Genomic DNA, 27,302 nt, shown 5'->3' with positions numbered 1-27,302 from the left:
CAATACAGAAGCCAGGTTGAACCTTTATTTTTTTTTCCAGATTTTTATTTATTTATTCATGAGAGACACACAGAGAGAGGCAGAGACATAGGCAGAGGCAGAAGCAGAAGCAGGCTCCCCATGAGGAGTCTGATGCACTCCGTTCCAGGATCCTAGGATCACCATCTGACCCAAAGGCCACCCAGATGCCCTCAGATTGAGCCTTTAAAATGTCATGCCTCATCAAGTCACCCAGTGACCTTGAATGGGTTAAAAATAAAATTCACTGTCTAAAAAGTCCTTCTGGTGATCTGGCCCTCTGCTACCCTCGGAACTTCTTTTCTGTTCTGCCTCCCTTAACCCTGCATTCCAGTTCCAATGGCCCCCATGGTGCTCCTGGAATGGGCTAAGGAACGAACTTTTCTTTTCTTTTTTTCTCCTTTTTTGCCTCAGAGGTTTTTGTTTGTTTGTTTTGTCTCAGCCACTACTTCTGCTATTCCCTCTGTCTGGAAAACCTTTGCCATAGGAAGTCCTGTGGCTTGTTTTTTCACTTTCCTTAGGTCTCTGCGGAAATGTCACAGATGGTCCTAGTGCTAAGGAACCTTGAGAGAGGACGTGCCTCGCAGAGCAGGTAGTAATAGCTAATATTTATTGAGTGCTTAGCATGTGCCAGGCATTTGTGCCAAACACATGGTAACTATAAACTCGCTTCATCTTCATCATACCTCACGAAGTAGATACTATTATCCTTGCTTTACATCTGAAGCACAGAGCCATCAAGTAACTTGCCCCATACGGCTCCAGTAGTGGGTGGTGGAGCTGGATTTGAACCCAGGCTTAACGACTGATGTCACTTGAGTTAAGGGGAAGGGGTGAAGCTTGAGTAGAGCTTTTGAAAGGGGCTGAGCACGCAGGCATTTGTCAAGGCGAAGAAGGAGAGGTAGAGCAACCTTTCCCAGGCAGCAGACATTGCTTGCAGGCAGGTGCAGAGGCAGGCAGCCAAGCCTGGAGCCAAGCCTTGACGCTTTCTAGCATCAGGTGTGACTGAAGTGTAAATTGCAAGTCTGATAAAGCTTGCTGGCCGAGAAGTAAGCATAAGGGATTGCTGTTTGTTTTGCAGGCACCTGCAGAGAAAGCGTAAGGTGGCCGCTTCTCCCTGGAAATGCAAAGTCCGGTCCTTGTCTGCTCAGGAGTCTGGCAGTGAGTGGCTGTAGTAGTAGAGTCTTTCCAGTTCTTTAAGTCCTTATTGGTCCAGCCGGTCACGGAACTTTGGAGGAAAGGGGTGGGAGTGGGAAAGGAAGCCGAGAAAAGACAAGTGCAAGATAAAGGGGAGGTGCAGTTTCAGAACCGGCTAGCTCTCTCCTCCCTCCCTGACCGCCCCGGGGCGGCTCTCTCCTCCAACTTTGCCCGCCAGACCCCTCAGTGGACCCCATGGCCAACCACAGGTTCAGTTCCGTGTCCGAGGAGGAGAAACCCTGCTGCGGCATTTCCAGAAAAGCCCAGATCTGTCTCTGCGTCCTTTTTGTTCTCCTGATTGTGGTGGGCATCGCCGTGTCGGTCGGGATCCTGATGTGGCGCCAGCCGCCCAAGCACAAGGAGTGGAAGGGGCCGGGCACCACTGCCCATTTTTACGAGATCCTCCTGGGACGGTGCTACACGTACACTCAAATCGTGCGACCTGAGCTGCGGTGAGTCCGCGTCCGGGGCGCGCGGCTGGGCCCCGGGGGGCACGGGGGGGCACGGGGGGGCACAGCTGGGCACCGGGCGCGCGCGCGCAACAAAGCATCTTTTATTAACCGGGTCAGCAGAGAGCCGGCCGCCTGGCCAGCGCCGAGCAGGCAGCGCGGCCTTGCCCTCCCGCGCCCCCCGCACGAGCTCGGGGCGCCCAGCCCCGGGGGGACCCGCGCCTCCTGCGCCCCGAGCCCAAGCCCCGCTGCGCTCGCCGCCGCGCTGCTGGGACGCAGGCAACCGGTCGGCGCGGGGATCGCAAGCGCCTTCGGCTAGGCAGGGGGTTTGTGCTGCTGTCCCTGGCCCGAAAGCGCCCCAGAGAGTTACAGCTGACACCTGGTTGAGTGGCTTGCGGCCCGGGCAGGGGGTCGCGGGGTGGGGTGGGGTGGGGGGCACCAGGAGGGTCAGACCGCCAGGGTGAGTTTTCGCGAATCCACAACTCCTTGCGCGCCCAGAGCTACCGGGGATCAGAGATCTCAATAACAGAACCAAACCAAGAACAACTTTGAGAACGGAGATGAAATTGTCACCGTAAGGTGCATCTGTCCGATGGATCTGCACAGACCTTGAAAACACCACCCACGGCAGTCCGTGGAAGCCTTCCGGACGGTTCCTCGTGCCTCCTGCCAGCTAGCTCCTTATCTCCCCGCAAGGGGAACCGCTCGCTTTCTGGACTTCCTTTCCCAGGGTTTGGTTTCACCCAGAGAACTCATTTTTTGAAGTTGTGCACAGAGTAGGGCCAGTGGGAAGTAAGAAAGCTCTCTCTCCGGCTGCCCGAGGGGGGCCCTGGCAGTCAGGGTTTCTGCTGTGAGCTCGAGGTTGCACAACTGATTCCACCTGCCAGAAACACCTGCAACTCGGGAGTTGAGCGGTACAATCCGCATCCCACCCCACCCCCACCCCCCCCACCCCGCCCCCGCCCCGCCCCGCCTCCCCGCGTGCTCTCAGCCCATGTATTCTAATGCAGATCCCGGAGGTCTGGCTTGCACATTTTTCAAGGCCAAAGATTGCCAGGGTCCCTTAAGGGCTTTGTTTCCGAGTTAATTGAGAAACCAGGAGGTGAGGCATTCCTTTAGGTCATACTTAAAAGTTGCAATAAAATCAAGCTATAGCCAATCTGGCACCGTGATGATAAAAGCGATCTTTGAATTTCCAATGTAATGTAACCGTTTACATTTTTTGTTGTTGTTGTTCAGTTATCTCTGATAAATTCACACTATAGGATAGATTATCACCAGTGTATAGCACGCAAGATGCATCACAGAAACCACAAGCCTTCCTAATGTTTGTCAGGGCACTTCGTAGTACACACATACAAACACACACACACATATCTCCAACATATACATATGTATATGTGTACATGTTCAAAAATATCAACAGGGGATATGTATTATTAATATTTTTTGAATATCCTTCCAAATATCTCACAATATGTGTACACACACACACACAAATACAGACACTATATAAATGGGTTAGTCATTAATATGGTATATGTGCCAGCCACTTAAATATCAAATCATTGAGTCCTTCAACAACTATACAAGGCACTTACCACTGCCATCCCCATTTTACATTTGAACAAACTGAAGTAGAGTTTGAGTTAATTGTCCACAATTTGGCTCCAGAAACTGAACTCAGCCACTACACTATGCAGCTTATATATGTTCTGTTAGCTAGAGTGACCGTAATTTATTGACCACATGTAAGACTTTTGAAAGGGAAGGAGATGCTGTTCATAATTATGCTGAGTCAATAGACTTAACCAGAACATATGGTCTCTTTATCCTTGGGTGGTTTAAGTGTGCAAACTCAGGAGGTGCACTGCTTGGGTTTAGATCTTGGCTCTGCCTCAGTGTTATTTCAGGCAAGTTACTGACTTTCTCTGTGCTGCCTTGCTCTCAGCTGGCAAATGGAGATGGTACCTACCACAGGTGGGAATTCTGAGGAACAAGAGGAATAATCCTGATTTGTATGAGTGCTCATAATGCATTCATTTTTGGAAATGCAGTGTTACAGACGTCTTTCAACAATGATAAATATAGATCAAGGCCAACTCAAAAGAGATACCCAGTATTACATGTATTTAAATCACAATCTAGTGAATCAGTCCTTCGATGATGGAATTTGTTGTTTCCAATTTTTTTTTTTATTTACTGCCTTTTTTTTTTTTTTTTTTTTAATTAAACACATGTCCTTGGAGATCTTTCAGTGTTAGCACAGGTAGATTTACCTCATTCTTTTTAACAGCTCATGGTATTCCATAGCTTAGAGGTATCTCTTTGGACAGAAAATTAGTTACCGATTTTCAGTCCCATTCATTCATTCAGTAAATATTTGGTGAGCATCTACTATTTTCCAGGCAGCGATCTACTATTGACAACACAGTAGTGGATGACAAACTTCCCACTCTCATGAAACTTTTCATCCCAGTTGGGAGTCACATGCTTCAGTGAATGTATATTTTTGTGCACTTATAGGAATGTTTTTGTAGGATAGGTTTCTGGTGGTGCAATTGTTGGATCAAAGGGAGGATCATGCATATTTTAAATTTTGTTAAGAGTTTCTGAATTCCCTCCAAAATAACAGTACCATTTTAGGCTCCTATTACCATCTATCACAGGATGTGCTTTCTTACAATCTCCTCATTGCTCAACAGTATCAACCTTTTTTACTTATGAGAAAAATAGCATCTAATTGTTTTCTGATTATCAGAGGATCATAACATGTTGTATATGTTAACCGGTCATTTATATTTTTGTCTGGGAACTTTATGTTCAGATCCTTGCTAATTTCTACTGAGTTGCTCATTTCTTTTTAGAGGAGTTCTTTATATATTGTAGATCACATATATGGTATTTTCTCTCTGCTCATTGTCCTTGGAACCCTTGTAATTTCTGTTGCCCTTCCACTCTTGACACTTTAACCTCAAGGTTAAGACTCTAATCAATACTCTTTCTTTCTCTGTTGTTGCAAGTCTGGCATGCTGACAATTTCTCTTTGAGTCATACTATCTTAGCATCAGAAATCTTTTCCCTGGGGCGCTTGGGTGGTTCAGTCTGTTAAGCCTCTCATTCTTGATTTTGGCTCAGGGAATGATCTCAGGGTCCTGGGACTGAGCCCTTTGAGTTGGACTCTGTTCTCAGCAGAGAGTCGGCTTGAGTTTCTCTCTCTCTCTGCTCCTCCTCTGCACTCCCCTCCACCCCCTGCTCTTGTACTCTCTCTCTCAAATAAATAAATAAAAATCTAAAAAAAAAAAAGGAAAGAAAAAAATATTTTCCCTGTTGAATTCTGAAATCATTCTTGTGATCCTCTTCTCATATCCATTCCTTGTTGGGTCACTGTCTCCTGCTTTGGCTTTTTGTATTGGGCCAAAGGATCCATTTATGTCAATTATTCAACCTCGTAATTCCACTTTGACCTGCTATTTCTAGTTCTTACGTCTGTAGGTCTTTATTACAACTATGTATTTTTTAAAAGATTTTATTTATTTATTATTGAGAGACACAGAGAGGAGAGAGAGAGAGAGACAGGCAGAGGGAGAAGTAGACTCCATGCAGGGAGCCTGACGTGAGACTCGATCCTGGGTCTCCAGGATCCGCTGAAGGCGGTGCGAAACTGCTGAGCCACCTGGGCTGCCCACAACTATGTATTAACATAAAAACATTTGATATGTTGGGCACCTGGGTGGCTCAGTGGTTGAGCATCTGCCTTTGGCTCAGGTTGTGATCCCTGGGTCTTTGGATCAAGTTCCATATCAGGCTCCCTACAGGGAGACAGCTTCTCCCTCTGCCTGTGTCTGCCTCTCTCTCTCTGTGTCTCTCATGAATGAAAAATAAAATCTTAAAAAAAAATTTGATATGTGATACCAGGCAAAACAAAACCAGTGTAAAAACTATGCATATAATAATTGTAACTACGTAAAACTGAATATAAATGAAAAGAGATAGTAAAATATGGGTTAATGGAATTATTAACCACTGACTATTATTATTCCACCACTGATTTTTAGGCCATTCATAAGTTTATTGTAGATTTCTTTCCTTATTCTTTCCTTATTAGTCTTCAGCTTCAAATGATTTATAATTGGCATTTTGCTGATCTATTACTGAATAATAAACCACCCTCAAACTTAGTGGTTTAAAACATAAACCTTTTTATTATTTTTACCTGATTCTGTGAAATGCTTGAGTTTAGCTGAGTGGTTCTTCTGCTCCTTGTGATATTGACTGGGGCTGGAGTCCTTTGGGAGCTCAATTAAGCTGGAATATCCAAAAATAAATGGGGCATTACTCACATGAATGGCACCATGGAGAGGTCAGCTGAAAGGATGGTATTACCTGGGATGCTAGAAAGGCTAAGTATCTCAATTTCTCCATGCTGTTTCAGAGCCTTAGAGTCACAGCCCTGAAGTCTTGACCCTGTGAGCATGTTTTACTGGCAGCACCTGGGATGTGATCATTGCCTTGAGACCACTTCTTTTTTTTTTTTTTTTTAAGATTTATTTATTTATTTGTGAGAGAGAGAGAGAGAGAGAGAGAGAGGAAAGAGAGGGAGAGAGAGGCAGAAACACAGGCAGAGGGAGAAGCCAGCTCCATGTGGGGGATGGGACTTAATCAATGTGGGACTTGATCCCTGGAGTCCAAGAGCATGCCCTGAGCTGAAGGCAGACTCTCAACTGCTGAATCACCAGGCATCCCTTAAGTTAGCTTTTAAATGTTTATTTCTTCCTTGTGTTTTTTGTTCTTCTGTTACAGCTATTGCTCTTTATACATTATTTCCTTTTATTAATTAGATTTAATAATGATAAAAATCTGATATACGCCTCCTGGAATATAAGCTCATTGAATCAAGGGACTTGTTGTTAAGTGGCATATATCGAGGACCTTAAGTAGTGCCTGCAATATAATAAGCAAAATAGTTGAATTAAATGAATGATATAGAAGCCAGTGTATTACTACTACTAAAAAAAATAATAATAAATTAAAAAAAATTTTTAAAAAGTTAAAATAAATATACCTCTCCAACAAATTTTCCATACCATTATTCCCAAATTCATCAATCTCTATTTTGATTTTTGATTTTTCTCTTATGTAAATAGCTTCTTAGTGTTTCTTTGTAGATCTAGGACTTTATCTTTTGTATATATTCCTTTTCCTTCATTTTCCTTTCCCAAAATCTCTTACCCCTATAGAAGTCACTCTTTGCCAGTCTTTTAGTGTGGGTAGGTGAGCACTGAAACTTGTCCCTGCTTATCAAGGTGAGACTTTCTAAAATTGAGCCATGCACATTAAATGAAGAATACTCCTGAATAGATGACACCTGGTTCTGCTGTCTCAAGATCATATCCACCAGCTGCATTCTGTCCTAAGATGGCCCTGGGCTTGTGAGACCTGACAGACATGTGGCCAAGACTCACCAGAATGTTAGCAGATGGTTAGTGCTATTGTATGGGAGAATGTTACCTGTCTGTGCAATAGTCAGGAGCTGGGGAATGTGGGAAGGCAGAGCAGAGTCTGCAGGAGGACTCTAGAGAGGCACCCAGAGGTATGTTACAGTTCCAGAAATCTTCTTGCCTTGGGGAAAACCAGCCCTCTGCATAAATTTTGGCCATCAGTGATAGCCTCTGGGTGTCAGGGACAGAAGCGGGCATTCCTGTGACAACTCTTTATCCCTGCCCCATACAAGCTGGGGTTCCCAAGGGAGAGACTTTATTATTCACCCCTGCACCCTTGGCCGTCCAGCACATTGCTTGTCACATTACAGTCCCTTAGTAGCTGCTTGCTAAGTTGAACTCAGTCAAGTCCAAATCACGCTGGTGGAAAAATAAACATATACAGTGAGAAACTCCATCCATCTTATCCTGCCTTCTGGTGATCACAGACAGATAGATTATCTGCACTGTGCTTGTACTGACTATTGTTTCTGATTCCCTTTTCTTCATTTCTCAATTTCTTCTTGCTTCTCCTTCCTCTTCAAAACTTCTAACGAGGGATCCCTGGGTGGCGCAGTGGTTTGGCGCCTGCCTTTGACCCAGGGCGCGATCCTAGAGACTCGGGATCGAATCCCACGTCGGGCTCCCGGTGCATGGAGCCTGCTTCTCCCTCTGCCCCTCTCTCTCCCTCTCTCACTATCAAAAATAAATAAAAATTAAAAAAACAAAAAAACAAAAAACTTCTAACGAGATTTCCCAGGGGCCAATTCTTCATTTTTACTTCCCCATACCTCCCATTTCAATGACTTTAGCATTTTATTAGCTTCTACTCAGTAAAATTCATGAGTTTAAAATGTACAAAATAGCAAATTCATACAAACAAATAGTAAAGACTCACTGTGTGCCTGGTGCTAGGGTTACTGGAGGGTTAGAGGAGAGGGTGCTTCAGAGAGAGGAAGAAAAAACCAGCCCTGCTGTCCAGGGTCCTGTGGGAAGATCTGGGAGGACTGACCTGGAGCTAGTGCTGCAGTGCAATCTGTGTGAAGTCTTCTTTTACAATGGAATTTCAGCAAAGGGTGTTCTGAACAGTGTGTGTTAACCTGTTGAATGAATCTGGGAGGCAGATAAGATGCTACTTCTGGGGTAAGACTGGCAAATAGTTGGACCAAAACCCTTTAAAGGGTATGGGACTTTTGTTGTGCCCAAGATTGCGAATCCGAGAAATCACCAAGGAGCCGACACCAATGCAAGCACACAGGGGTTTATTAGCAAGCTCGAGCTTGGGTCCAAGTATACCCGACACAGCGGAGCAGGGACTTGGACCCTGAAGTGGGTTACAGCTGGATTTTTTTATAGGCTGGTCTAGGGGATTTTCAGAAGGGGTGGAAGAATTTCTCAAGTTCTGTTTACATTCTGATGTGGGGCTTTCAAGGACATTGAACTCTGTTCTCATTCTAATATGAGACTTTCTACCATGGGCGTGGGCTCTGTTGTCTTTCTGATATGGGATTCTCTGCCGAGGGCAATTCTGAGCTCTGTTGTCTTTCTGATATGGGATTACCTGCCAAGGACATTCTGCAGTTTTTCCTGTAAAGTTCAGCTCTTATTCACAGGGGCCTAAGATGGCTGTACTTGTGCTAATGCTAAATTTTAGGTGGGATGGCCTTAATTTTTCTCGGCCTCCACACTTTGTCTGGACCCCACTGGAAAGAGGATGTGGACCTCATGTTGGCCCACCCACAACCTGGACCTTCTCAGTGTGTGAGAGAATATGAATGTGATCATATTTGCACAGGACAGAATTCTAGAATACTTTCTCTGTGGGTGATGGGATGACTGCCTGCTCAACATCTGCATTCCCAATAAGACCCTGAACCTCATTAGAGCGAGTCAAGTTGATGGCTTCATGTTCACCTGTGTGTCCTCAGTGCTTAGGACTATGATTATCAGGCTTCCTTTAACCCCATCTTTCATGCTGTACTCTAAGATACACCAGTGTTCAGAGTCTTAGATGCATCTGACTGAATATGGAGGGTGAAATTGGGAAAGTGAAACTGGTTTCCCAAGTAGGGGGCCTGGATGCTGCTGTGAGCAAATGGGGAAGTCATACCACAGAGTTATCTTTTGAAGGAAGGGTGGAGTACATATGCAAGTAAATGGTATTTGGGAACTGTGAGGCTTCAAGTGATATCAAGACACTTGAGAGGATGTAGCTCTGGGCTAGAATCTTCTAGAAGGAGAGGCTATTTGAGAGCCCTGGGAGCATCTCAGATGGCTGAGTGAGGGAAGGCAGAAATAAGAGAAAGAGGGAAAAGGAGAGATGCTATTTCTGTTTCACTTTGGAAGTTTCTAGAAAGGTCAGAAGTGCTCACTACTGACGGCTCGCCTAAGCTTCTGGTTCTTTTTTTTTTTCCTAAGCTTCTGGTTCTGATATCATTATTAACAGGGAAGTGGTGGTGTTCCGCCTGGAGAAAGCTTTTGTTCTTTATCACAATGAACACTCATGACTTCTCTGCTTTCCCCTTTTCTCTTTGGAGAGAAAGCCCTTGGAAAACAGCTGCAAAAAGTCAGTTTAGAAATTTTGAAGAGACAGTGGCACCTGGGTTGCTCAGTAGTTGAGCATCTGCCTTCAGCTCAGGGTGTGATCCTGGAGTCCTGGGATCAAGTCCCACATTGGGCTCCCTTCAGGGAGCCTGCTTCTCCCTCTGGCTATGTCTCTACCTCTCTCTGTGTGTCTCTCATGAATAAATAAAAAATATTTTAAACATTTTTGAAGAGAGAAAGATTAATTGATTGGAAATCAATGATTATGGGTTATCTGCAATATACTCAGAACTTCATATAGTTGGTTCTCTTATTAGAATCCTGTCAGAAAAGTCTCAGGACACATCCTGTGGGGTAGGAAATGAAGCCTGAGAGAGGTTAAATAATTTGGCTTATCAGTTGGTCTGGAGCAGGCTGGGTAATTTGCAGAGCCCCGTGCAAAATGAAAATGTGGGCTTATTGTTCAAAAAGCAGGAGAAAGCTTTTACTTCCCTCTGACGTCTTGTCAGCCAGATGGTTTTTACGTGCTGTTTAATTGAGTCCCCTTGGGTACCAGGATTCTTGCAGGGAGCCAGCAGACCCTCACAGGTGCCTGGGATTGCACACCACAACTTGGCATGTGGGGAAGGTGCACCTAATCCCACCCACCTGTGCTTTCACTTCTCATATGGCAGCCTGAGAACCCGTCCTGGGGAGTTTGAGCCAAGGATTCAAACCCCCAGTGCAGTGAGACAGTGTCCCACTGGCCTTGTCTCATAAGACACAAAGCAAAGATAAAATTACTAAGAATTCCCAGACAGTGGGGCACTGGGTGGTTCAGTCAGTTAAATGTCTGCCTTCCGCTCTGGTCAGGATCCCAGGGTCCTATGATCGAGCCTGTCATCAGGCTTCATGCCCAGTGGGAAGTCTGCTTCTCCTTCTCCCTCTCCCCACTTGTATTCTCTCAAATAAGTAAATAAAATCTTAAAAAAAATAATAATTTCCAGGCAGCAACTGTAGAGCATTAAATTCCAAGTGTGGGACCTTTCTGAGCCCAGGGACCCATGTGACTGCATTGGTCAGATGCCCACAAAGTCAATTTTGTTGTTAGGACATGGGAGAAACTCATCTCTTTCCATTCTTGGGCTCATCAGACTTATTAGACTGATGGGAAAATTGCGGCATGCAGTGATTTTTTTCCCCCTAAAGACCAGAGCCGGTAAGTGGTAGAGGTGGTTTTTGAACTGAATGCACAGCCTATAGCCATTACATCATAAGACTTTCAAAAGAGTGTGTTCTCAGCATGTCTTAGGGCCTGAGGCAACTCATTCCAAAGGTAAGGAGCCTTTGTAGAGTCTCCAGATGGAGGAATCTGTTACTTTTCTGTCTTAAAGGTGAGTCATGAGGCTGCAGTGTGAGGTCTTTGGGCTCCTCCTTTTAGGGAGGCAAGGTCCTAGAGCCTAGAGCTTTGTCTCTGTACTCTAGATGCTATTATGACATTTGCAGGTAAAGCCGCAGAATGCCAAGTCCTGGTAACCATGCAGGACTTGGCATGACTGGTTACCAGGACATTTTCTTCATGGCTTATCTCTCCTCTTGAACCATCACCTCCTAGAACTGGGTCAGGAAAGATGGAGTGCACACTCCTCATTCCTAATCCTGTGTCTATAGAAAGCATTGCTGATGGATCACATCTCACTGAGTTAGCCTGGCCCAGCCTCAAATTTGTCTACACAGTATGCCACATAGATGCTACCTGTTGGTTGGAATTGTTACAAGAGATGACACCTGTTTGGATTCTATGTCAGAATCATGTTGCTTGTAAGCCCATGTAGGTATGTATAAATATTTTTTTCAAGTAGGTTCCACACTGGGGCCTGAACTCATGACCTGAGATCAAAGTTCACAATGAACTTTTCAGCCTGGGCTGAAATCAAGAGTAAGATTCTTAACTGACTGAGTCACCCAGAAACCTCTGTACAGTATTTTTTATCCCACCCGGGGATAGTCACCATCATCCCGTCCATTTTCTGCAGGTACTTATGTTCAAAAGTGATTAACAAATGAATCGGTCCTAAAGTAGGGGCAGCAGGAGGAGAAACTGGATTAAGAAGTTTGGGGGCCTAGGGCTGTTTGGCTTGGAGAAATCTGATGGGTGACCAGGTGTCTCTACTGGTTGGAGAATAGTTTTGATGCCAAGGAATCAGGTGTGTTTTGTGTTGCTCTCTCTATAAGGCAGAATCAGAGTCTCAGATGGCAAGAAGTTAAGAATCGCAGCCAATCCTTGCATAGTGCATCACAATTTGAGTTCATTTGTCAGAGTAGAAGTCTCAAAAAGTCAAGAGCATGACTTTATTTAACATACAAAATCAATGCATGCCAAAGATTTATTTACTCATTTATTAAGGAATCAGTGAAATGATAAAGTCAGTTTGAAGAATACCTTGGGGACACTGAAGTATTTATACATATTTAAAATAGAATATTAGAATTAGGTTGATAGTTTAGATATAAAACTGGCTAATGTTCTACAAGTTAACAAAAGCCATAAACTTTGGTGTATATTTTTTCTATCAGACAAATTATTTGCATCTCTCACCAACAAAATGTATATTGTTAGCACCTAACTTCATAAATTTTGATAGTAAATAGGAAAGATAAAGACATATTCTGCTACACAATTAAATATTTCTAGGGATAGCCTGTCAAAACAATGCCCTCATAAGATATTGAAAGGACATCCTCCCTACCTTCTTGCCTTATTTCCAAATACTAAAGATTTTTGTAACATGTTTATCCAGTAAGTATTTCTCAAGTTCCTATGATGTCTCACTAACTCTTTTAGATCCTGGGGATGTAGCAGGGAACAAAAACAGACTACATTCTTGCTCACATGGGTCTTTTATTCTAGTGGGATTGGGATACAGACAGTGAATAAAGCAGGAAAATATACAGTGTGGTAAGTGCTAAAAAGAGTGCTGGGCAGTAGTGTTAGGGTGTTAAGTACAATAATAAAATAAGAAAGTCTTCACTGAAAGCTGATAGCTTAGCAAAGACCTGAATAAAGAGGGAACCTAGAAACGTCTTGGGGAGAGCCTGCTGAACAAAAGCAAGAACAAAGAGGCAATGGGAAGCAGCAAGAATGCCAGCAGAATTGGATCTTTCTGTTATGGAAATGTTAAAAAGAAAAAAAAAAAAAACTAGACAAAATAGTTAACTCCCTTTACCTAATACCATTGTGAATAATTAACATTCTGCTGTTCTTTCATCTATCTCCTCACCTTTCCACTCTAAAATATTTTATTTATTTACCTAAACCATTTTATTTTTAAAGATTTATTTATTTGAGAGAAAAAGAGAGCTCTGGGAAGGAGAGGGAGGGGCAGAGGGAGAGGAAGAGAGAATCTGTAAGCTGACTCTGCGCGGAGCTCAGGTCCAATTCCATGACCCTGAGATCATGACCTGAGTTAAAACTGAGAGTCGTATGTTTAACCAACTGTGCCACCCAGATGCCCCTATTTATTTAATTATTTTTTAAGGTAGGCTCTACGCCCATCATGGAGTCCAATATGGGGCTTGAACTCACAACCCTGAGATCAAGACCTGAGCTGAGATCAAGAGTCAGATGCTCAACAGATGGAGCTACCCAAGCTTCCCTCCTCTAAAGTACTTTAAAACAAATTCCAGACTTCATATCATGTTGTCTGTAAATACTTCAGTCTCTATCTCCAACAAAAAGTAACACTAAAAAAGCATAGTTGACATACCATTGTCACACCTGACAAAACCGAGACTAATTCTTCAGTATTACCCCGTATCCACGCTGTTTATTTTTCCATGAGTTTCTTAAAAATGTAGTTTTATAATTGATTTTGTTCAAATAAAAATTCACACGTTGCATTCAGCTACTTTATCCTTTAAGTAATATCTTAAAGAATATCTTAAGTATCATTTTTTTCTAAAAAATAGATTTTATTTTTATGAAATCTCTGCATCTGACATGGAGCTTGAACTCATAACCCCAAGATCAAGAGTCACATGTTCTACTGACTGAGCCAGCCAGGCACCCCTCTTAAGCATCTTCTAATTCCTAACCATTTTTCCTCCTCCATTTTTAAATGCCTATTAACTTGGAAGAGACTGGGGAAGCGAATTGGATTTGAGGGTGGCCAGGAATGCATTATAGAGGGAGCTGCGGAATTCCTCAAGCATCAGTCACAGCAGGAGGCACATAATGTCAAAAAATCGTAGCACCCCACATTTAGGGGGTTAAAAGAATTGGGTTGTATCTGCCTGATTCATCTGTTATAGAGTTCTTTCACAACTCTTCATTTAATTAGCTTAGCAGCATTGGATTGGTTATGTCCATAGGGGCTATATCGTGAATATTTTATAATTCTAAGACTCCTTCTGCATTTATTTACTCTGATTCATCTAAACAGAAGCCTTTCTCTCACCCACCACTTGGATGCCCTGAAAATAGAGTCCATAAAAGAAAGTCAAGATAGATGCTTGATTCTTTTCCCTTGTTTATCGTTTACAGAATAATGAGCTGGTTAATGACCTATCAATCTCTAGAGATTACCAATGAATTTCTTTTCGATTTCAGGTTTGTAACATTTTCTTTTTTTTTTTTTTTTTTTAAATTTTTATTTATTTATGATAGGAACACAGTGAGAGAGAGGCAGAGACACAGGCAGAGGGAGAAGCAGGCTCCATGCACCGGGAGCCTGACGTGGGATTCGATCCCGGGTCTCCAGGATCGCGCCCTGGGCCAAAGGCAGGCGCCAAACCGCAGCACCACCCAGGGATCCCATGTAACATTTTCAAAATATATCACCTATGATCATTTTTACCAAGCCATTCAACTTAGTTTTCATAGTTTAAAAAAATAGAAAAGTAGAAAAGTTTTTCTTTTCCTACTTATCTAATTTATGTACAATTTAATTAAATTATATAATTAAAATAACAAGTATAAGCAGATTTATAAATAGATAAATAAACAACCAGGTTGGATGTACTAGACAGTAGCCTATTAATTATGTAAAAAGAATATATAGTGTTGGTTAATGCACTGAATCACTTAGGGGTCAGGTAAGAGTTTTTGCAATAAATGAACTGAGATGTGGTCAGGTATTTTTTTCTTGCCATTTAGGAACCCCTTAGAAATAGATCAGGTCAGAAAATTACCAAGACAAAGTTTTTTGGGTTTGTTTTAAAAAAAATTTATTTATTTACTTGAGAGAGAGAGAGAGAGAGAGAAAGAAACATGAGCAGGGGTAGGGACAGAGGGAGAAGTAGATATCCCCTGAGCAGGGAGCCCAGTGTGGGACTCAGTCCAGGACCCCAAGATCACAACCTAAGCCAAAGGCCTAACTGACTGGGCCACCCAGGAACCCCTATATTTATTTTTTTTAAGTAGGCTCCACACCCAAGCTGGGGGCTCAAATCCACAACCCTGAGATCAAGAGATTGCATGCTCTACTGACTGAGCCAGCCAGGGCCCCCAAGACAAAGTTTTCTGTAAGTGAAGGATGGTGGAAAGAATGAATGCAAGATGCTGAGAACAACACAGGAAATTGAATGAGATAAAATCGAGAACTGATTTGTATGTGTGTATGTGTATGTGTGTGTGTGTGTATGTGTTTTAATGACTCAGGGTTTGGTAAGGGAGGAGTAATCATATTTGTGGATTTTTGTAGTTGATCTGAATGGGATTATCTTTTTCAACAAAATATCACCAGTAGATATCTACTGTGGAGGGAGGGGATGTTGAGAATCTTGCTTTGAAGACAAGAAAGGCAGTGAAAACCGAGGTAAGAAATTTGAAGAATAAATGTAGCAACAGAATAACTTTCTTTTTCCTTGCAATTCTTATTTTTTTCTAATTGCAAAAATAAGACAAGCTTATTGGAGGACATTGAGAAAAATACAAAGATATAGAGAAGAATACAAAATCACTTGACTCCTAGAGTGGAATTCTAAATAATGATGAATGCCACAATTACAAAAAAGAAAAAAAAAAGGAGATTCACAAAAGGAAGATTAAGAGCTGCTTAAATAGATGGTTTCAGCACACACAATTTTATAGACATAATTCAAATGTCTTTTATAATGTGACTTTCAGGAGAATCACTAAGCTCAGTTTTCTACTTCCTCGTAGATTGTAGCAAACACAATGCATCCACATGGTAGAAAGTTATTTACGTCTTTGGTTCTTGGATGTTTTGAAGCAGGAAAGTCTGACTTGAAGGGATGTGAGAAGTTCCCCCAACGTATTTTAACCTGGCTTCAGTCCATATTTGGCTTGATACCATTCAAATGTTACTTTTATTAGGACTATCTAGTAAATATTACAAAGCCATTGCTGTGTTTGGCACCTTATAGTTTAAGTATTGTGAAATTCATAATAAATAATTTCATAATAAAATTACTTTCCTCATTATCATGGTTCCTGGGAGTAAAAGTTTGTTGATGACTTTACCTAGAGCAGTGTCAAATTAGTAATTAAATCTTCCTTGGGAATTCTTCAAGAGCAAAGAAAGACTGAAAACATACTGAAACTGTGAGAGATTTGTTTATTTTTAAAAAGATTTTTAATTATATATACATGAGAGAGAGAGAGAGAGTTAGGCAGAGAGAGAAGCAGGCTCCAAGCAGGGAGCCCGATGCGGGACTCAATCCTGGGTCTCCAGGATCACTCCCTGGGCAGATGGCAGGTGCTAAACCTGAGCCACCCAGGGATCCCTCTATTTATATATTCATGAGAGACGCACAGAGAGAGGCAGATGCTCAACCACTGAGTCACCCAGTGCCCTGAAACTGTGAGAGATTTAGAATTACAAAGGATTGTTTGAGACTTAGATCAAAGACAATCGATCACATTTGGGGGACCTTCTTTCATATTTTAGCATTTCCAGAAGTTTTTCAGGGGGACTTTTGAATCCCACCTGTAGGAACACACCAATTTACTACCAAGAACTGTCCTCTTTGTATTTGCCAGGACTAGTTTACTTCATTCTTTCTCAAGTGATGTCTTTTTCCTTCTTCAATATTCCTCACTCTCATGTTTGTATCTCTTCTCAATTTGTCTTTTTTTTTTAAGGTAAAGATGTTAAATTATGAAAATTTTAAACACACTGGAATGTCTAGGGAATAATATTACTGATGCCTATCTACTCATTATGCAGAGGTAACAGGTGAACATGTTTGCTATATTTGCTTTAGATCTTTTTTCTAGGGTTTTTTTTTTTTTTTTTTTTGAGCCCCCTAGTGCAGCGCTTGAACTCATGACACTGAGGTCAAGACCTGAGCTCAGATCAAGAGTTGGACACTCAACAGACTGAGCCACCCAGGTGCCCCTTTTCAGTTTTACAGAAATAACTCAACAGGTAAAATATAAGTCTATCTCCCCACAATTCCCCTTTCTTCTTTCTCAGAGGCAAATACTATATGGCTTGTTTCTCTTGTATCTTTCTAGAAATGTTCTCTGTATATCTAAGTATATTCCCATATTCCTTTTCTTCCCCACACACATTGGTGCTTCTGTGTTTCACTTTTCTTTTTTCATTTCATAATGTATCTTGCTTGACTATCAGTGTGGTTACAGAGTATTCCAGCTTATGGATTTACCATATTCTAGATTTGTACTGATAGACAAATTCAGTTGTTGAAAACCTTTTGTAATATATTATGAAACAGTGCTGCAATAAATTCTTGTGTAAGAATCTTGGAAGAGTTATCGCTAAGTACAAGGATTGAGCTTAATTTTGAAAATAGCCAGATTTCCCTTTGTGAGGCAATTTTCCTTTTGAGGCAATGATAGTTTCTGTGTTGCTATACTTTTACCACACAGGGTGTTTTCAGACTTTCTGATTTTTATCAGTCTGATAAGGAAAGATGTGACTGCATTTTAATTGTTATGTAGTTTGTGTTTTGCCCTGTAGAATAAGCTTTGCTTTTTCCATATTTTGGTGATTTTAATCATGTTTTAGAGATTTACCCTTGTTGATATATGAGCTTCAGTTCATTAATTTCAACTTGTGTATGAGATCCTCCTGAAAGACCATATCCTATGTTTACTAAACTACTCCCTTTCCTCAGTTTCTGTTGGCATAAGTGATGCCAGAACACACACGTCTACTTGTGCTTGTTTTTTTTTTTTTTTCCTCTAAGGAGTTTAGCTAGAGATAGAAGTACTAAGTCAATGGAATATGCGTTCTTACCCACTACTGGGTGTTACTGGTTTGCTAGGGCTGCTGTAAGGAACTACCACTAATTGGGTGGCTTAACCAATGGAAATGGATTGTCTCATATTTTTGGAGTCAGAAATCTGAAGCTCAGTTATCAGAAGGGTTTGTTCTTTCTAAAGGCTGTGAGGAAGAATTTGTTCCATATCTCTTTCCTAGTTTCTAGAAGCCTTAGGTGTTCTTTATCCAGTAAATGATGGTCTCCCTGTGTCTCCACACACTGTCTTTCTTTCTGCACATGTCTTTCTCTGTGTACAAATTACTTTCTATTTTAAAAAAATGATTTTATGTATGTATGTATGTATGTATGTATGTATTTATACTGAGCATAGCTGTGTGCATGTGAGCAGGGAAAGGGGCAGCGGGAGAGAATCCCAAGCAGACCCTGCGCTAAACATGGAGTTGATGTGAGGCTCCATCCCATGAACCAAAGATTGTGATTTGAGCTGAAATCAAGAGTTGGGCCCTCAACCAGCTGGGCCACCCAGGCACCCAAAAATTCCTCCCTTTTATGAGGATCTCGGTCATGTTGTATGAGGGTCCACATTTATCCTCATCTTACCTTGATCATCTTCAAAGACCTTATTTTCAGGTAAGGTCACATTCCAAGGTCCTGGGGGTTAGCACTTCCACATCTTTTGGGGAGGATACAATTCATTCCATACCAGTGGGTGTATCAATGAAGATGCTTTTGGCTACAAGTAAAAGAATGCTCAAATGGAAGTAGTTTAAAACAAGAGATTTTACAGACAGACATTACAAGACATTTAGAGGTGGGGTGGTCCTAGGGTTGGTTCCATGCTCAGTGATGGTTTGGGACTTCCCTTTCACTCTCCATCTCCCTGGGTGGCTTCCATCCTTAAGCTTCTTGTCACAGGATGGCTACTGCAGTTCCAGGTATTATGTCCTTCCTTATAGAATAATGCCTAGGGACAGAGAGCAGGAGGATGGGCAAGAAAATCACCATTTTGAGTCTCTTTTTATTAGGAAATAATGTCTTTCCCAGGAGACCTCCCTCAACTGCCTCTGTGCTTCCCCCAATTGTCATTAGGCAGAATTGAGCCACATGGCTCCCCAGCTGGAAAGGAGGCTTGTGAACTGAGTATTTGATATTTTGAATCAATGTGATAGGAGGCATACTTTGCCAAGAGGGAAGAAGAGTGAGGAAAATCTATTTGGGTTGGGAACCAACAGTGTCTGCCACATTACATATGCTCAAACCAGTCTCCAAATTTGTGGTGTCAACTTACTTTCAGAAAAGCAGCATGAAGGTCTTTGTTGCTATGTATCCTTACCATCGCCTAGAACAATTTTGCCCCTCTCTTTGTGGCTTTAATTTTTGTTTTCCTGATTACTAACTCAATTGATCATCTTTTTATATGTTTATGGGCCATTCTGGTTTCTTCCGTGAAGTGCCTATTTTTGTTTTTTGCCCCTTTTTTGTGTTGAATTGTCTGTCTTCTTTATACATTCGAGATTCTAATTTTTTGTCAGTTATGCAGATTGCAAATATGTTCTTCCAATCTGTGTCTTGACTCTTGACTTTATTGGATCCCTTGTATGACTGATGATTTTTAGTGTAATCCCATTTATCTTTTATGGTTGTGCCTTTTGCATCTTATTTAAGAACTTATTTTTTAAGTCAGAGATCACAATAAAGGTCACATATATTCTCCAAATTTTAAACTTTTGCTTTTTTGCAATGAACTCTTCTTATCCATTTGGAATTTATCTTTGTGTGTGGTGTAAGGTAAGGACCTAATTTTGTTTTCCCCACAGATGGATAGTCAGTTGTGTGAGTAATATTTATCAAATAATCCATCCTTTACAAGGGGCTTTATAATGCCACTTTAATTGATTTCAAGTTCATTAGTTTGAGTTTTCCAATCTGCTTTATAATCTATTTATCCCAAAACAATGACCACATTGTTTAAATTACTAATGTCTTGATATCCATCAAAGGTGGTTTGATTTCTGTTACTAGGCATTGGTTTACATTTTTTGAAAGTACTTATAGAAACAGAATCATAAACTGTGCACTTTTGTGTCTGGCTTCTTTCATGGCTTTGGCGTGATGTTTTTGAAATTCATCCCTGTTGTGTGTATGAATAGACTGTTCCCTTTTATTGCTGAATAGTAGCCCATTATGTGCTTGTATACCCTAATTTGTTTCTTCATTCATCTCTTGATGGACATTTGGCTTGTATTCCCTTTTTGGATATTATGAATAAAGGTCCTATGAACAAAGTTACGGTATGGATATATGATTTTGTTTCTCTTGGGCAAATACCCAGAATTGAAATAGCAGAGCCACATGATTTACAAAGCTATTTAAGAAATACTAAATGGTTTTACAAGGTAATTGTATGGTTTTACGTGTTCACCATTAATGTATGAATAGTGTCGTTGCTATACGTTCTTACTAACACTTGATATTGTCAGACTTTTATTTCTTAGCCATTCTAATGAGTTTGTAGTGGTATTTTTATAGTGCTTTTAATTTTGCATTTCCCTCATGACCAATGATGTTGAACATGGGCTTATTGAATTAAGTTTTCAAATCTTTTGCCAATCTTAAAAAAGTTAGGTTTTTGTTCTTATTGAGTTTTTGGTTTATGTATTCTGAATAGAAGTCCTTTGTCAGATGTGTACTGAAAGTGTTTTCTTTCATTTTGCAGTATTCCTTTTATTTTTTCATGGGGTCTTTTAAAGGGTCGAGTTGTTTTTATATCTTGACAAGATCCGATTTGTTCACTTTTTCTTATTTATATCTTCCTTGATTTACACTGGGGTTGCATCCCAATAAACCCATCATAAATTGAAAGTATTGTAAATCAAACATGCATTTAATACACCTACTTTACTGAACAGCATAGCTTAGCCTAGCCCACTTAAAGCATACTCAGAACGCTTATAGGAGCCTGCAGTGATTGTGACAGAGGATCAGACTGCATGTCTCTAATCTGGGGAAAAATCAAAACGCAAAGTTCAAAGTGCAGTTTCTACTGAATGCATATCAGTTTTGTGCTAAATCATAAGTGGAACCATTGTTAAGTTGGGGACTGTCTGTATAGCCTGTGCTTTAGGTCTTTCATCTATTTCCAGTTAATTTTGTGTAGAGTATGAAGTAAGGGTAGATTTCATTTTTCTTTTTTTTCCAATATGAGAATCTATTTGCTGTACCATCATTCTTTGAAAGAGCTTTTCTTTTCTCATTGAATTGCTTTGGCCCCTTTGCTGAAAAACCAATCGACCATGCCTTAGCCTGTTTGGATTGCTATACCAGAACATGAGAGACTACGTGGCTTATAAACAGCAGAAATTTATTTCTTACAGTTCTGGAGGCTGGGAAGTCCAAGACTAAGATACCAGCAGATTTAGTGTCTGGTGAGAGCTGGCTTCCTAACTCACATGGCTAACTTCTCTCTGTGCACTCACATGGGGGAAGGGAGGAGGGAATGCTCTGGGGTCTCTTTATAAGACCACTAATTCCATTCTTGAGGACTCCACCCTCATGCTATAGTCACTTCCCAAAGGCCCCACCTCCTAACACTGGGGGGATGGATTTTAACCTGATTTTTGGGGGATACAAATATTCAACCTATAGCACTATGTAAGTATGGGTTTCTTTCTGAACTCTCCATTCTCTTTCCTTGATCTGTATCAGTTCTTCACCACTACCACATGTTCTAAATTACTGGAGCTCTTTAGTACATCCTTTTTTGTTTGTTTGTTTTTTTAATGTGGGTCTTGAACTCATGACCCTGAGATCAAGACCTGAGCTGAGGGGATCCCTGGGTGGCGCAGCGGTTTGGCGCCTGCCTTTGGCCCAGGGCGCGATCCTGGAGACCCGGGATCGAATCCCACGTCAGGCTCCCGGTGCATGGAGCCTGCTTCTCCCTCTGCCTGTGTCTCTGCCTCTCTCTCTATCTCTCTGTGACTATCATAAATAAATAAAAATTAAAAAAAAAAAATTAAAAAAAAAAAAAATAAAAGACCTGAGCTGAGCTAAGAGTCAGATATTTAACCAACTGAGCCACCCAGGCTTCCCTAGCTCTTTAGTACATCTTAAAGTCAAATAACATAAAATTTCCAGCTTTTTTCCTTTTGTTGACTTTGGCTAGGTTGCTTGTATTTTTATGTAAGTTTTAGAATTATTTTGTCAATATTTTTAACAAAGTATACTGAAATTTTAATTTGTGATCTGATAAATTTACAGATACATCTTAGCAAATGGTTTCCATCTTAATAGGGAGCCTTCCAAGCCATGAATGTGGTACACTTTTCAGTTTCTTCAGGCATGTAAAAATTTCAGTCAGCAATGTTTTGTTTTCAGAGTACTAGTCTTGCATATATTTTGTTAAATTTATGGCTCAATAGTTCCTATTTTTGCATTCCTATAGTCTCTCTTCAAGTATAGATATACATATATATATATATATATATATATACACATATATCTAATTTAGAAAATATTTTCTAATAGTTCAAGTTTTGAATGTTGGTATTGTATTCACAAATTTTAGACAGAAACAAGTTTGACATGTTTGAGAAATAGGACAGTTTTGGCACCTAGAAGATGAAGGGCAGAGGCAAACAGTTTTAGGTCAGGGGTGGCCAGAGTTCATGTAGTTATCAAGGTACAGCCATTTAACATTTTTACTTATATACAGTTCCAAAAAGATCCAATCTTCCAAAAGAGCAGGTCCCAAAGTGATACATTTCCTTAGCCACCACATGATTCACTTTATGGTTACCTCCTATTTAATAACTATAATTCCCTATGGAGCAAAGCTTTGGAGGTCCAGGATAGTATGTGTCTTGTTAACTTCTGCATTCTTAGAATATACCTAATGCTCTGCTTGGCACAGAGCAAGTGCTCTGTATTAATTGGACAAAAGAATGGAAATACAAATAATTTTGTTAATATAAATATGTTTTATAAGTTCATATTTATAGTATTTGGACATTATAATAATGATACTAGGTCTTAATGAGTATAAAAGCTTGAAGTAAGCAATTGCAAGAAGTGACTATCACAGAATGATTCAAACCTCAACATTAAATTTATTTTCTAATTTTTTTTGCTTTACAGTTTTAGGAAAATTGTCATTCCAACAAATGATTGATTAGTAAGGAACTGGCTTGCTTAATATTCTAGGAGGAGCAGCTCTTTCTGCTCACAGGTCCTGTTCCCGTACTTTAATAAAAGCACCTTTTGCAACAACAACAAAAATATTCTAGGAGAAGACATGCTCAGACTTGAAATGAGCATGAAAGGTGAACACATGGAAGGATAAATTCAGGGATATTGCTTTCTTAAGGATACATTTATAAAATATTTAAATATAGGCAGCATTTCCCAGGATCTTCCCCCAAGTAAATTCACAAAATACATGATATGACATATAAAGGCAAAGAACCAAAACCAAAAACCAAAACAAACCTAGGAATCAAAAACAAAAAGATTCGCACCCCCTAACACCCATTGCATTTGGAAATTAAAACAGCCCTTCCTTGGTGATATTTCAGACAATCAGTTCTCAGTCTTCATATTCCTTGACCAGTCAAGAGCATCCTACATGGTTCATCACTTCCTCCAGCTTAATATAGTTTTTTTTTTTTTTAAAGATTTTATTTATTTATTCATTAGAGACACAGAGAGACAGAGACACAGGTGGAGAAAGAAGCAGGCTCCATGCAGGGGGCCCAATATGGGACTCGATCCTGGGACTCCAGGATCACGCCCTGGGCCGAAGGCAGGTGCTAAACCACTGAGCCACCCAGGGATCCCCAATATAGTTTCTTCAATTGGCTTCCAGAATAAACCATTCTCCTGCTTTTTGTCCCACATTCCAGTTTTTGTTGTTGTTGTTTTTTTTTCTCCCAACCTCTTCTGTTGGATGATTGCCTCAAGGCTAAATCCTTGGTCATCTTCTCTTTGTCTTTTGGATGCTGATCTGAGAGTTTCATGCCTTTGTTTCTCCTGAACTTCAGAGTCATATGTCGTCTGATTATTCCACAGCTTCACTGCATGTCTCAAAGAAATTTCAAATGTGGCATGTGGCATGTTCAAAGCTGAATTGATCAGTGTCAGCTCCACCCAAGCCTAATCCATCCCAGTTCTTGGGAACTGTGTCCTTCCAGTATCTCAGGGTACAAACCTTGGAATTATTGATTCCTTATTTCTCTAACACCACATATCCAATCCATTAGGAAACTTAAGGGTAATTGGAATCTATCACCTCTCACCATCTTGGTGTGACTCACTGGCACTAGCCCAGATTACTAGTCTATCTGCCTCTGCTCTTTCCTTCCTCTGACTGTACTCAACGAGGCAGTCAGAGAAATACTTTGAAACTTAAGTAATATAATGTGCTTCTGGATCTTCTATGGCTCCTCAGTTCTCCATGAGTAGAAGCTAAATTCCCGACAATGGTTTAGGAAGCTCCCCCAGTCTGCCTTTACCTCTGTCTACTATCTACATGGCTTTCTCTGATCCAGCCACCAGCCACATTGGCTTCTTTGCTGTTTCTTGAACATATCTGGCATTAGAGGCAGATTAATGGAATTAATGACTTCTGAGCTTTCTTTACCCTGACTCTGAGATCAAGAATCCTATATGCTCTACCCCCTGAGCCAGCTGGTAGCCCCAAGAGTCTTCTTCCTTTGAGACCCTACTTGGATATTCCGATCTTCCTGTGAATCTCGCCAGTTGTTCTCTTTGCCCACAAGATGGCAGTCTTCACCTACAATATAGGTTCCCTCAGCCTTAATTTGAGAGTGAACCCGAGTTAACCTGCTTGTTTTCCCTGGGTCCAGACAAAGTTCCCTGCAGGACTTGACAGCAGGAAAATTCATAGAATGAATGTAATTACCCTTTGAGATCTAAGTGCTTTTAGGGATGAGGATTTATGGTGTGAAAGATTTCCCAACATTAAGAAGGTGATGTTGCTTTATTGCGGGCAGGGTGGGGCCAGGGTGAGAGGGGGACTTTGAATAAAACTTACTTGTTGGAAGGGGGACAGCATATGCTGAGAGGTGACAGCACAGAGTTATGAAACATTAAGGAGCCTGATAACCTACAGATTTAATGTAGGTTAATTACATTAAATGTACAATGCATATAATGTACCTGGTTTTCACCTTAGCATAGGACTTTAACCAAATGTACCTGGTTTTCACCTTAGCATAGGACTTTAACCCTCTGTGCATCCCCTGGACCCCACTGGTGGTTCCATCCCATCACCTGGGGAAAACATGCCCCATTCTGGTCCTCAGCTTCTCATGGGATCTAGGGAAAGAACAAGCCCTCTGTGGTCTTAGGTCCTCATTTATGTTAGGAACAACTTGTGTCCTGTGGGAGGCAGCATTGTTCTGGAGAAAGAGCCTAGTTTGGCATGTCAGGAAGCTCTGTCCCTCTCTAATTGTTTGGATTTAGTTGTTACTAAATTCTGAACTTCAGTAACTCTAAAACAGCGATAATGACAGGATCCTCCTCATGCGGCTAGTGTGAGATTTAAATTGGATAAGTATGGGTTAAGGACTAAGCACAGTGTCCAGCACGTAGGGAGCACTCTGTGGTGGTCATGCACTCTCCTTTCCACCTTCTAGCCTTCCCTCCTACCTCTGTGCTCCTAGAGACCACTGCCTGGGTAGGTTGGAGGTAGGGAGAAGGGAGAGAAGCGAGCAAGAGGGATTGATTCATGGGGGATAGGGCAATTGACGACCATCTGGGGTCTGCTAGAAGGAGCCAAGTGGTAGGAAGAGGGAGGACATGTCCTTGACCTTGAGTCCTGACATTTGTACCTAGCTTCCAGGTCACCAGTTAAGGAGGCAGACAGAGAAATACTGTCATGGCTAAGATGTCAGCTCAACATGCGGACTTTCTTACTAGCAGATTGAGTCTTCCAGAAGCTGCTCCTGGAACTTCTGTCAAGCATACACACTGCTTAAGGCATGCTGGTTCTCACAGGCCTTTTGATTCTTTAATATCCCCCTCAAGATGGCAGGTTATGATCAATGTCCCTCAGCCCAAGACCACCAGGAACACAGCAGTTGAACAAGGGTTTCATGGCTCTTTGCAAGAGTGAGCATTCAATAGGTGAGCTCATGGGGACAAGGAAGGGCTCAGTGTGATGATGTTAGGAACAATTTATAGGATTGAAGCTTGTTTTGTGAGATTTGGGGCAAGCTTCAAGGAGGCTGGCTTTGCCTGGATGCTGCCCAGAAGCACTAGGAATGGGGTTAATTCTTTGATAGGGTAGGTTAATCTTATATGTCAGCTGGAAGAATGAAACAAAACCAAAGCTATTACTGGTAAAGAAGGAGCAGGTGTTGATATTTGCTAAGATAGAAGGATATGTGGTCTCTGTGTGTGTGTGTGTGTGTGTGTGTGTGTGTGTGTGTGTCTTCTGTCTGTTCACATCACAGTCTCAGGGGTACAGAGAGGCTTATCTGATGTTAGGTGTCATCTCCATGTAAAACCTTGTGCTATCTGCATCCCAGCAAGGAAGGAGCTAGAGTAGCTGGCTTTGGTGGCTTTACCTAATTTTGGAAGGATGATCCTGAGGGAAAGAAAGGAAGGCAAGGGAGTGGTGGTCTAATTTCCTTATCAACTGGACTTCCAGGTAGATAGACTAAATATTCTTTACTTGCTAGAACAAAGAGGCCTATCTCTTGAATGTCCTTAACAGGATGTCCTTGGTTAAAGGATCACTTAGAGAAAATAAGTTCATAGTCTGTGAGTCTCTGGAAAAGTCATGTAAGTTGTGGAGCTCTCTGGGGAATAAGATGGAGATGTTTCATCATTTCAATCCTTCCAGTTGTGTGACATACCCTATAGAACCCAAAAGGTCACTCAATGGCATGATTCATGATTCTGGGTGAGAAAGTGTGTGTCCCATGCAGGAAGGTGGGTAGGACACTGGGGACGCTATGTAGGAAGTGCCATCCTTCCCTTGCTTTGTCTGAGCCTCTTGATTACTTGCCTCCTTGATATTATTCATAGAGTTTCTTAGTATGCTCTGTGATCAAGAGTGATTGGACAACCCAATCTTGCTTAAGGATTCAAGGAAGTCTTTAAATTGGAGAGAAAGCTCCATTGGAAAAAGTCTGCAGCCATAGCCCCTACCCCTCCTCATGTATCACGTCACTGGGCCTTGAGAAGTAGGGCTGGGGCACCAAGTCCTGCCCAGTTACTGCTTTTGTCTTTTTTAGATTTATTTATTTATTTATTTATTTATTTATTTATTTATTTATTTATTTATTTGAAAGAGAGAGAGAGAGAGACTTGAGGGTGGGGCAGAGGGAGAGAGAGAGAGAGAGAGAGAGAGAGAGAGAGAATCTCCAGCAGACTCCCTCCTGAGTATGGAGCCTGATGCAGG

General features: G+C 41.4%; 1 protein-coding gene across 1 annotated transcript in view; it reads left to right on the top strand.

Annotated features, from left to right (window-relative positions):
- Nucleotides 1-901: 901 nt before the first annotated feature.
- CD38 (CD38 molecule) overlaps nucleotides 902-27,302 on the top strand; it is a 48,727-nt gene continuing 22,326 nt past the window's right edge. The window contains exon 1 of the mRNA XM_041752960.1: nucleotides 902-1,667. Coding sequence (XP_041608894.1) covers nucleotides 1,411-1,667 — 257 coding nt within the window. The 5' untranslated portion in view covers nucleotides 902-1,410. The remainder of the gene's footprint in view (nucleotides 1,668-27,302) is intronic.

This window comes from Vulpes lagopus, chromosome 4 (assembly GCF_018345385.1).
Source record: "Vulpes lagopus strain Blue_001 chromosome 4, ASM1834538v1, whole genome shotgun sequence".
Lineage (NCBI taxonomy): Eukaryota > Metazoa > Chordata > Mammalia > Carnivora > Canidae > Vulpes > Vulpes lagopus.
The sequence above is the reverse complement of the archived record's forward strand: the minus strand, read 5'-3'. Positions and strand labels throughout refer to the sequence as shown.